Source organism: Artemia franciscana, chromosome 9 (assembly GCF_032884065.1).
Source record: "Artemia franciscana chromosome 9, ASM3288406v1, whole genome shotgun sequence".
NCBI classification, from domain to species: domain Eukaryota; kingdom Metazoa; phylum Arthropoda; class Branchiopoda; order Anostraca; family Artemiidae; genus Artemia; species Artemia franciscana.
In genome coordinates this window covers 21033683-21046237 of record NC_088871.1, presented here as the reverse complement: position 1 = coordinate 21046237, position 12555 = coordinate 21033683, and the positions used below count along the sequence as shown (strand labels likewise).

Genomic DNA, 12555 nt, shown 5'->3' with positions numbered 1-12555 from the left:
GTTTTGAGTTTGAGGTGAATTTTAGTTTGATTTTTAGTACGCTATAACTTCAAAATTGGCTTTATTTTTTATTTAACCTAATATCTGCTTTTTACTATAATATGACTCTTCATTTCTGTTTTTTTAGTTCATGTATATAGTAATTATATTAGTAATGATTTTAAGCTGAATATAAACTATATTTTTTGTTTTCTATAATTTTTTTGTGCTTTGTTTTTTATTAAGTGTGTCTACTTTTTTTTAATTTTAATTCTTTTTTAGAATATAATTTCAGTTTTTTTTGCTCTGCTAAAGACATGTATTCATTCTATACTTAATTTTGTTTGAAAAACCTTGTTTTTTATTTTTTTATTCTATAACTATTTTTTCTGCTGGGATTTTGCATACCTTTCTTCTATTTTGCCGAAATTACAATTCTAGTTCGTAACAAGGCCCTTTTAGATGGCGAAAAGTGTGTATTCAAATGATAAGACTGGAAACATTCGTTTAACAAAATTACTCACCAGCAACCAATCTAGAAACATCTGAAGAGTTGGCTAGACTTATCTTCAAATTCAGCTGAGGCTACTTAGCCAAAATGGCCCGTAAGTTTTATTTTAGTTTTCAAAAACCTATTATAATCCAGCCTCTATTTTATATTTCCATAACAAGGGGCAAAGTCTAATTGGCCCAATTTAAGAAGTTGTCTTTTTTAGCAATTTGTTTATCCTTAAATCACAAGCAAAGTTACATAGGCTATTCTGGGCTCTTTAAGGGCTCAAAATTAGTAAAATTCTCTATGGAGTGTTTTTGCTGTCTTAGAAAGTGGATAGGTTTAGAAAAAAAACTTTGACTAATGACTAATTTGCATCACAAGTGAACTGTACCCCCACACCTAAATATATCCAAATCAGTGTATATAGGCTATTTGCACATCACAAGGGTAGGAAAGTTCATTTGTGATGCAAATAAAGGTTATTTTTATATTTAGAATGCTGGTAATTGTTTACTTTTGTTCCAAGTGCTCTACACTTAGAAATGCTAATTCTAGAAGAGCATCCATTTCTGGTTGCAGCAGTAGCTGCAACCTAGTAAAAAGCAAACTTCAGTCCATAGTAACCAAAAGTTAAAAAACATGCCATATGACACTGATTCAGGAAGGGTAACTATTATTTTAGTTTGTCTTAAAAGTAGAAGTCCATTTCAAAAATAAATTTATGGTGACTTCACCAAAAAGCCTGAAACCCTTGAAAATGGCGTCGGATCAAAATATAAATTGTACCATTGGAATTAGCATGGTTGAAATCCTTGTTAAGGGAAAATACAGCCCCCATCCTTGAACAGCAAGGAAAATCACTTTTCTGCATGGGTAGCACTGATCTGCCTCCTGTTTTTTTTTTCAGTGGGGCTAGGGGTTGACCAGAAAATCATAGAGAGATGTATAATAGATCATTCAAATGGAAATTAAATTTGCTAGTGCCCTTATTAAGTGACCAAAAAGGTTGGAGGACAACTACCCCCTCCCAAAAGGCCCCCTCCCCCAAAGTGATCCAATCACAATTTTGAGATAGCAATTTTTTTCAACAGAGTTCAAAGGTTAAAGTCTTTGGTTTGGTGATGATATGGCCCTCCATAGTACCTGGGAAAAAGGCTGCACACTGTATTGGTATCAGACATACTTATATCATGCATATTGGTATGAGCATATTGTTATGGGGCATATTGGTATTGCAGATTTCTATACAGATTTTTAATAGCTCACATAAAAGGTATTTCTCATATCTCGGTAAAGTGGTGTAATTTTGTCAAAATCCTGGGGGAGGGGGCAAAATTTGAGTCAATTTTCCCAAATCAAGTGAAAATGATAGTAAAAACTGAAAGATGAGCCATATATTAACATAGAGACAAAGATATACTAAATAAAACTGACCTGTTTCTCTGGATACTTGAATTCTGCAAGCTTATCTTAGTTTTGAAAAGTTTTTTTGTGCAGAAACAAAATCTCTGCTGGGGGGAATGAGGTTGGGGAAGAAACATGGGTCTGGAGGAGGCAGTTGTCATGTCACTTCTTAAGTAGAAAAGCTTGGAAGTATAAAATGATTTGGTCATTGTAATAATTGTAGTCCAAAACCCTTAACCTTATGTTTTCAAGAACAATGCCTGTATGTTCCTCCTCCATACCCCCTTAATAAGCTACACATTTAAAAGCTCTCGACTTTGACTTTGGCAGGCGTTCATGCTTGATTGAGTGGTTTAACTGCTGACTAGGATATTTTTTACAGATTAGGAAAGTTGTTAAGTAAGTGAATGAAATTTTACCAGATAGATATTCTGCTCAAATTAGGGCATTGGAAATTGATTTAAACACCTTGGCCTACTGTCACAACTTCTAATTCTTGAGCAATTATTTACCCTGTATGAAGGCTAATCCTGAGATAAAAAACAATATAATTAAACAAAATTGTGGTAGAATTGGATTTGCCATTCAAAACTTTTCCTAAATAAAATCCTCTTACCATAAAAATTTCTGCTCCCTGCCCCTGTTAATGAGATGAAATTACACTATAGATTCTATTCAAATTTGGGAAATACTTGATAAAAAGGGAAGTGGCCCAAAAACATGATCCACAAAAAACCAAATATTAAAGTCACAAATAAAAATTTGGTTATTATTTCCAGATTATTTTCTTGTAAAGTTTTATATTATTTTCAGACTTTTCTTTACAAATGGTTGGTCTTTAATTGTCATTCTGCTATGTAATATCTTTGCTTGAAAACTGATCAAACAGTTTATGGCAATGAACTGTAAGTAACTTGACCCAACAGGAACCAAAACTTTAAAAAAGAGCAACTACAAAACAAAAAAGATCTGTTTTCATTATTGATATTCTTTTTTTTTACCAGGTGATTTATCTCTTCTCACAAGATGTATGTATCTCTTCTGTTCTGCAAGAAGAGATGTATCTCTTCTGACTTTGCTACTTTTTAAAGTTGTTCAAAACTCATTGAGTTTCTATGTTGCTATATGAAAATTTACATTTAAGCTGTTGTTACCCTTTGATAAAATAGTACATATAAAATTGTGAAGTATGATATTTGTGGCTAGTACATGGCTTGCCACTGAATTAAACAGTTAATTGTAATTCAGGAAACTATTGATATTTCTAACTGCAAACTATACTAAGTTATATCTGTTACTTTTCATAAAATTTTACACATAAAAAGACTTTTTGCTCATGGCAAAGCTGTCATAATACAAGTTGTGCTGCTAAAGTGTTAGCAGCATGAAACTTTTTGCACACCTGGGTCTGGTCTTTGAAATTATCTACAGATACATTTGGAATGGTAAAGGCTGTTTCATGGTTGCAGCAGTAGGTGCAACCTAGTAAAGAACAAACCACAGTCCATAGTAACCAAAAATTAAAAAGCATGCTTAGAAAAAACTACTTGTTAAAAAAATGGCCATGTGACACTGATTCAGGAATGGTATCTATTATTTCGGTTTGTCTTAAAAGTAAAAGTCTGTTGCCAATAAAAAAAAAAAAAAATTATGGTGACTTCACAAAGAAGCCTGAAACCCCTCGAAAATGGTGTCAGGTAAAAATAAAAATTGTACCATTGGAATCAGCATGGTTGAAAACCTTGTAAAGGGAAATTACAGTCCCCCTCCTTGAATAGCAAGGAAAACATAAGATTCTGCATTCAAAGAGGAAGAAAGACAAATGAAAGCAGTTCTGTAGGAGAATTCAGGTAATTTCTCCCAAAGTTTTTGAAATGAAAACAAACATAGTTAATAATACCATTTATTGTACCTCCACAAGAAATGATCTTTTTTTTTTAATTTCTATTTGTTACTAAGTAATGAGGGGTTTTTCTATTTAGGGACAGGGATTGACACTCTAGAACCTCACTTAGAACACTTTACTTGTATCAATGCACATGTACAATAAAAATGTTTTGCACTTGTGTTTTGAAGGTGGTATGATGTGGAACCATCCAAATGGAAGTTTTACAACACTTCAAATGCCAGATTACACTAATAATGTTACTCTTGAAAAGAGTAAGCATGCTAAACTTGTGCAAAACAAGGTCTAGTTTATTTTTTTAGTTCCCAAATTCAAATTACTGGGTCCAAACCCAATAGAGTACTGCACCCATTCTAAAGTTTTTTCACATTAAGTTTAGATTTATAAGAACCTCAGTAAAAACATGCTCATATTCATTAACTTTAAGTTCACAGACACTTGGTATATTCCTTTTTGTCTTTATAAAAAGCTGAAAAAGAACACCAGACCTTGGCCTATGCCAATCATGCAAAATTCAATGCCATATTTTTGTGCTTCTTTTATCTGTACTGTAGCTGGGATCATGATCCTAACCAAACTTCCAAGTACTGTACCTTCTTTTTTTTTACTTTAGTAGCTAGGTCAGAAGGTAACTTCCCACATTTCATCACATGAATAATTTTGGGAACATCCGGGTTGCAGCAGTAGCTAGCTGCCTAGTAAGAAATGATTACACCTCATAGTAAAAAATGAAATAGCCCATGACTCTTAAAACTAGAACCAGATAAAAAGACGAATTATACTGTTAGAACAGTCTTGTCCAAAACCCCTATATAGGTAGCCTATTGTCCCTTGGCTTGATTAAATAAAAAAACAAAAAAAAACAAAAAAAAACAAGTTTTTTTAACTGCAAGTAAGGAGCAGCATTAAAACTTAAAACGAACAGAAATTACTCCATACATGAAAGGGGCTGTTCCTTCCTTTTTGCTTGTTCCTTTCCTTTCCTTTTTGTACAAACAGAAATTACTCCATATATGAAAGAGGTTCTCCCCTCTGCAATGCCTCACTCTTTACACTAAAGTTTGACTCTGTCACAACTCTACTTTTTAAAACAATAAAAGTTTAGCGTAAAGAGCGAGGCGTTGCAGAGGGGACAATCTCTTCCATGTATGGAGTAATTTCTGTTTGTTTTAAGTTTTAATGTTGCTCCTTACTTGCAGTCAAAAAAACTTGTTTTTTTTTATTTAATTTCTGAACGTTTTTGAATTAATACATGTTTTGATTTTGGCTCACTGCACATGAATAATTAAAACGAAATTTGCATATTATTTTTTTTTTTGCTTAATGGCTTTCTCATAGTTTTGATAAAAAAGGGGGGTGGGGGAGGAGGCCTAGTTACCCTCCAGTTTTTGGTTACTTAAAAATGCAACTAGATTTTTTATTTTTTGTACAAACATATTTGTTAGTAATAAATTTTAACCTTACAAATTAACTTATGCAATGAACTTCTATATTTGTGTATTATTACTATGGATAAGAGGGGGTTGGCCCCCTTGTCAATACCTTGCTCTTTACACTAAAGCTTGTGATTTTATCCCAAATCTGTAAGAATGACCCCTAATCACAAAGACTGTAGAATAAATAGTTGAAATTACTAAAAATACTTTAGCGTAAAGAGCAAGGTATTGTGTAGAAGATGAACCCCCTTATAAACGTAATTTTTCATGTTCGTTTTAAGTTTTAATGCTACTCATTACTTCCAAGATAAAAAAAAGTTACTTATTTCTCATTGTTTTATTAAATAATGCTAGAAAATCCTGCGCCCCCTTCATGGAAATTCTCTTCCCTCTTGATAAATTCTTCCATGGAAAGATCCTCCCGCGTAACTCCCTCCCCCGACCCACTCCCACCCCAGCGCGAAAAAGTCCCCCTGAAAACATCTGTACACTTATTAAAAACCATTACTATATGTAAACAATAGTCAAAGTTTGTAACTTGAAGCCCCTCCCCCAGGGACTGTGGGGGATTAGGCTGTCCCTGAAGACATAGTTATTTGGTTTTCAACTAAGCTGAACAGAATAGCTATCTCAAAATTTTGATCTGGTGACTTTGGGGAAGAAATATGCGTGGGAGGGGGCTAGGTACCCTCCAAATTTTTTGGTTACTTTAAAAGGGCACTCTAACTTTTAATTTCCATTAGAATGAGCCCTCTCGCAACATTCTAGGACCACTGGGGCGATATGATCACCCCTGGAAAAAAACATCAACAAATAAACATGCATCCGTGATCTGGCTTCTGGTAAAAAAATATAAAATTCCACATTTTTGGAGATAGGAGCGTGAAACTATAACAGTAGGGTTCTCTGATACGCTGAATATGATGCTGTGATTTTGGTCAAGACTCTTATGACATTTAAGGAGTATTTTCCCCTATTTTGTAAAATGAGGCAAATTTTCTCAGGCTCTTAACTTTGGATGGGTAAGACTAAACTTGATGAAACTTATATATTTAAAATCAGCATTAAAATGTGACTCTTTTGATGTAACTATTGGTATCAAAATTCTGTTCTTTAGAGTTTTGGTTGCTATTGAGCCGGGTCAGTCCTTACTACAGTTTGTTACCACAAACTGTTTAAAAAACAAGGGAGATATACTGGCTTGAAATAAAAAAAAAAGTGGCTGCATCCACAATTATCTGCATAAATGGCATCTTTTTTTCTCTCCTTAAATAGCTTGGCACTGGAACATTATAGAATCGTTTCGTTGTTCGTTTTAAAGGAAATTGATGTGGTTAAAAACCTTTTGTAATTAAAAAAAATATATATAATGAAATCAATGTTTACGAAAATATTTTGAATTCTAGGTAATTTGTAAAATTTGAAAACGACTAGATTTTGCTCATTAGTATGTTAGATTTGCCATAATTTTTCTTGAGCCCCACTCTTACTGTTATTTATGTTACTGTTAAACTGCTTAAAAAATCAGTTTGTGTTTTATGCTAAACTGGGGGTTTATGTCTAAAAAAAGTGGACTAAAAAAAAACACAAGAAAAACCAATGACGAACAAGCTGCTGAAAACATAATAGCTTGCAGGTGGACTAGAAAAAAAGTGTCTTCAGTAGGTAGCAGTTTGGGAGTCTTTCGAGTTCTTACTCATTGCCAGAACTAATTGAATCATTGGCTGACCAGCTAGTCTCTGTTTACCCTTATATTAACCTTCTAATCAATATATAAAGATGCTAACTTCTCATTAAGAACTATCTACAATCAATTACCTTTTTTAAGCCTGTAGTGGATTGTCATCGTTATTTTTCATTGTTAACAGAATAAAAGTTTTGGGGAATGTGTGAAGAAACCACAACCTCGAATATCTGTTTATTAGGATGAAACTGAATCCATTAAACATTTTAAAATATGGTCAAGATTGGCACATAACCTTTATATATATATATATATATATATATATATATATATATATATATATATATATATATATATATATATATACTAGCTGTTGGGGTGGCGCTTCGCGCACACAACCCCCCCCCCCCCCCAAGCCCCCCGCGCGGAAGTCGTTACGCGCCATTGTAGTTGTGTCCCACCTGTATATATATATATATATATATATATATATATATATATATATATATATATATATATATATATATATATATAAATATATATATATAAAATAATATATAAATATAATATAAAATATATATATATTTTAAAGGACTCTCCTCTGATATTTCTCTCCAAGGATGAGGTTTGTTGATTACTTTCCAGTAAAAGGATGATCTTTTTTTGTATATAAGGGTATTGTTATTTCAAACTTAGCCTCATTTGCTAAATATTCAAGTATATATCGTCCTTAAAAACTCCTCATAGTCTGGATCTTCTTATTATTTTATTTTCCTGTGAATTGACCATTTATGATAGCTTGCTTATTCAATTATTATTGTTACTTTGTGAATACAGGCCCAATCATCAAAAGGGGCAGCGGATATTTCTTTACAGAATGAGATAAAAAGCAAAAAGAAAAGAAAAGGCATGTTTAGGTCCTAATTTATCAAATTTTGGAGATGGGGAATTATCTTTAAAAATAGCTTACAGGTGGATAACCCTCCTCCTTTATAAGGGCTAATGTTCAGGCAAAATATAAGTACAGTTTTTCACAACTAAGCAAAGTTAGTTCAGAAACAGTCTTCCTGATCAAATTTATTTGCAAGTAGGGAAACTCTACCCTATCTCTTTTTTAGGTGGAAATCAGAGAGATCTTGCTAGAGAGAAAAATTTGAAAAAGCAACTGGAAGAAAAGAAGAAAAAAGGTTCATCTAACAAAGAAAGTAATGTTGGTCTTACATTTGAACAAAGAAAAGCCAGGGATGCAGAAATGATGAGACTAAAACAGCTAAAGGCAGCAGAAAAGTTGGCTCAGGAAGCTAATAAAAAGTAGTAGTGGTATAATTTTTGTATAAGATGCTTCTCAATATCTGTTTAGAATGATGGCTTATCAAAAAAGAAAAACGAATATTCATTTCTATTGACTTTGCAGGAATTGTGTGTCTGTGTTTTATCATTGCCAAGTATTTCGTATCGAAATCCTGCTGAGCTGTGTAGTATACTAATGATTTTATTGCGTATCTCTCAGTTTCTTTTGAATGTGCAGTAGTTTACATTTATATTGTGCTCCTCATATATTTTTCAATACAAAATTTAAGTTATTTTAGCTTCTTTTTTTAGATTTGTTTATTTATTCCTGCTAACTTCTTATCAGTGTATCGAAACTGGTCTAAGTGGAAATACATGAAGGTATAGAATATTGGAAGGTACTGTGATGACAGTGGTCAGATATGGCTATGAAGCATGGGCGCTGCAAAAAGCAGACTTGCAATTATTACAAATGATGATTTGATACTTTAACAAGGGATTACAACAATTCAAAAACCTTAAAAGAAAACCGAAAATTTCAAGCTTAGTACATGTCATTGTTAGTTACTAGGGAAGCTTCCATAATCAAACATTTTAAAAAAGATTCAGTATGGAAAGACATTAAATTGCATAGAGCAAAAAACTGGTAATTACAAGAATATTTGAATATATTTTAACAACAGATCACAACAGTTCAAAAACTTTTATAAAGAAAACTTTTTTAAACCCAACCAGGAATTACAAGGATTCGAAAACCTCAAAAAAGAAAACCAAAAGTTTGAAGCTTAGTAGAAATCATTGTTAGAAATTGGACTTGCTTTAATAATAAAATATCTTTGAAAAGATCAGCATGAAGAGACTTTAAATTGAGCAAAGAGAAAAAAAACTGGTAGTATTGACAAGGAATTACAGCAATTCAAAAATCAAGAATTCAAAATAAAGTAATAGGAGCAGGAAAAAAAAGTCCTGAATCTAGACTGCTCATCTCATGCTGCATCACACATATGCGGTGAGTTGTTAGTAGTAGTAGTAACTAAAGAAAGTTATTGAAAAAACACTTAAGCACTCAAAATTGCAACACTGCCCTGAATGCTTTAACGAGACGTTACTAATGATTACCTATTCTTACATAAGCCTATACGAAAGACAAAGAACAGTACAATTTGCACTTTAATTTTCATATGACATGAATAAAAGATTAATCACATTGGACGGATAAGGTCAAGGACGGAAAAATTGCAAGATATACTTCAATAAAATGTTGTCACATGTTTGAAATTCTAAGAAAAATATAGCCGTAAAAACACGAGAGAAACCTATATTATACCTGTTGTATTTAAATTAAAGTATCAGTTAATGCAAGAAAATCATTCCAAACTACAGATGGGGTGGAAAGTACAATAAGAAGATAATAAAATTGAAAAGAACAGAGAACTATGGACATACATTATGTCTAACGTAATAAGAAACGCAGATCAACAACATGGAGGCAATGACACCCCTCCCCCAAAGTAAGGCTCTGGCATATTGTGTATAGGCTGAAATAAGGAGCAATTCACTGGTTACATTTGATTTCTAATCAATTGGATGGTATCTAAAAATGTTAAAACTTATAGACCGATATACCTTCATTTGCGTTAAATACCGTAGAAGTCATTCTTTAGTATTAAGAAAGTTAATTAAATCGGCCGGTCTTCCTTTTAAGGGGGGCGGGGAACTATGCATTCTTAAGAGGCGATAGTGCAGAAAATTATTAATACATGGCGTCTCAGTGGAGAGGAAGGCAATTTTAGCTGGTTCATCAAAACGAGATTCAGAAAAGGATGGCTACTAAAGCTATAAAGTAGCTACAATTAACAACTACATTAAAAAAAGAAGAAACTTCACTTTTAAGCCAAAAAGGAACAGGATGAAAACATACTTTCACAAATTTCAGTAAAAAATTTGTGGAACAAAATGTCAAAACATATGTAGGCCAAAGAAGTATGTTTACTTTAACATTTACATATTTTCATCTTTCTACAATACCCAATTTTATAACAACAGTTTTCGATGTGAGACCTTTATTCTAGATGTGAAGAGTAATTTTTATTTCCGCATACTTTTATTTATTAATATCACTGTTATTTATAGCACAGCAATTTCTACTGAAAGTGTTAAAATTTTCAACTTGAAATTTTTTATTTTCATCTGCAGGGTAATGAGACGTGCTCGAATGATAATTAATTTAAACACCGACATCTAAAAAGGTAAGAAAATATAAAAAAATACAAAACAGGAGGACCACAAAAATATCCCCTTTATTTATTAATCTATATTCAGCAAAAGCTTATTATTTTAGTTTTAAAAAATTCTATAAATATCGTCACACCGAAACAACATCAGTTCTTTTCTATAGCAACTTCATGCGTTCAAAATTTTCTATTTAGCATTTTGTATGTTGTTGATTGGGATTTGACTAGTTCATCCATAGGTCACATGCGTTCGTATCAACTGATTTTTCTGTGCCTTATGTAATCACTAGCCTGCTTGGGTGGCAGGCTGTCACTTCAGTCTATATTCGCTGAATTCATATTTGTATCACTTATCATGCTATTGGTAGGGGGATATTTACTTGCAGCAATTGCTTGCGTTGAAAAACAAGAATCAACAAGCATTTTGAAAAGCGCGGGGCTCTGTTGAAAACACTTCTACAAAGCCGTTGTTTATGCAAACGTCTTTTTAAAGTGATGTAACTTGAAATACACGAAGGTTGTATTCGACGATTAAAGGGTTGTTAGATCAATATCGGACATAAATAAGATATTATTCCAACAATATTTAAATCAATGCTCATTAATTGCAAACTTTCAATAAATGACATCATAGTTCAGAAAAATAAATGACATCAGAAAAAAATGACATCATCAATTCAGAAAAAGTCATTTCCCAACAAGACAGTGCATGGATTATCGTCTCCATACCATAATTTATCAATGAGGATGTGAATTTGGGGTTTACAATGTTCCCTTTTTTAGCCCTGATCTTCTCCCTTGCAATAATTTTGGTTTTAAGGCTGTAAAAATAACGGCTCACAAGAAAAGGAATTAGCTCAAAGAATCAAATCATTCGTAAACAGAAGCCAATAGAGAAGCATGTCGGAGTTGCTGGCTCAGGAAGGGTTCAGAAATCAGAAAATTCAAGTGTATCCAAATAAAGGGTTCTAATTTAGAAAACAAATTTGATCCCTACTAGTGAATTTTTTTCCAAGGTCAGTTATTTACTGAAAGACTCGCACATAATAGATCGTAATCGATGCAACGATCTCATGCTTGGATTATAGTTGGTTATTTTACTATGTTAAAGTATCAACATTGCTTAAATGAAAATAGAGATTATACAAATGAGCGAAAAATAAACGGTAATTTTCCAGCATCAACTGAATGTTAAAAATATTGGGTCACTGTAAAAAAGCATTGCACTACATAAGAATAAAATCAATGAGATGGAAACAACGGGAATGGGATTGCATTGCTTTGTACTCGTTATGTAGCCGCTCTAATTAATAAACTAAACACAAAAGAAAAAAAAGTGGCAAAAAGAATTGAGCTCGTAGAAGCAGTGTTAGCGTCTTGTTCTTCTCCCATTCGGAAATTCCATGTCGGGGAAGACATTTTACCATCACCTCCATATGAATATGCCAAGACACGGAGATTGTATCTAAAAATAAACACAACTTTATGAAAGACGAAGTTTGACGAAAAAAAAAAAAAAAATCCGCACGCTGACTCGGAGAGGTGCATTAAAAACGTCACTATGCAGCAAAATCACTGATTTCCATTCACTGTTCTATACTTAGAAATCTTGCTTAAAGCGCAGGAAAATGGACGAGTGGGTCAGCTTAGCAGCATTAGCCTAATTGCATTATAACCGAAAATCTAAGATACGATATTTTCTTTATTTAGTGAATAAAACTTTACGATGGAATCAATTTGAGAATCGGGTCTTACGAAAGGGAATCCCTGATTTCCAATTACAATTAACCATTCTATAATAATTATGTACTTCTTACGATACTTCAGCTACAAAGACTTTACTTTTTATCCTAATATTATTTATAACAAAATTCAAGACACTATTCAATACTTGCTATTTTAGGCAATTAGATAATTCCGACGGCACGAATCGCTAGCCCGGTACATGACAAGATCTATCTACGGTCAACATTGCTTCATGATTACTAGTGATTACATCATATTCTTTACAAACATGCTAGTAATTCACAGAAGGGTCTTATGTGGGTAGCCAACCTCTATTGCTGATCAGAACCAACCACAATAAATGGAAAAATACTACTAATTCGTCGCACTGTTCAGCCACC

The 12555-nt window shown here is 32.8% G+C and overlaps 1 protein-coding gene and 1 long non-coding RNA gene across 2 annotated transcripts in view; one reads left to right on the top strand and one right to left on the bottom strand.

Moving 5' to 3' along the window:
* The first annotated feature begins 418 nt into the window (after positions 1–418).
* Positions 419–8488, top strand: LOC136031126 (uncharacterized). Its single transcript, XR_010618432.1, has 2 exons — positions 419–584; positions 8024–8488. It is a non-coding gene; the product is annotated as an uncharacterized LOC136031126 (long non-coding RNA).
* An 859-nt stretch (positions 8489–9347) lies between these two features.
* Positions 9348–12555, bottom strand: part of LOC136031125 (contactin-like) — a 37974-nt gene continuing 34766 nt past the window's right edge. The window contains exon 9 of the mRNA XM_065710442.1: positions 9348–11894. Within this exon, the coding sequence (XP_065566514.1) occupies positions 11720–11894 (175 nt within the window). The 3' untranslated portion in view covers positions 9348–11719. The remainder of the gene's footprint in view (positions 11895–12555) is intronic.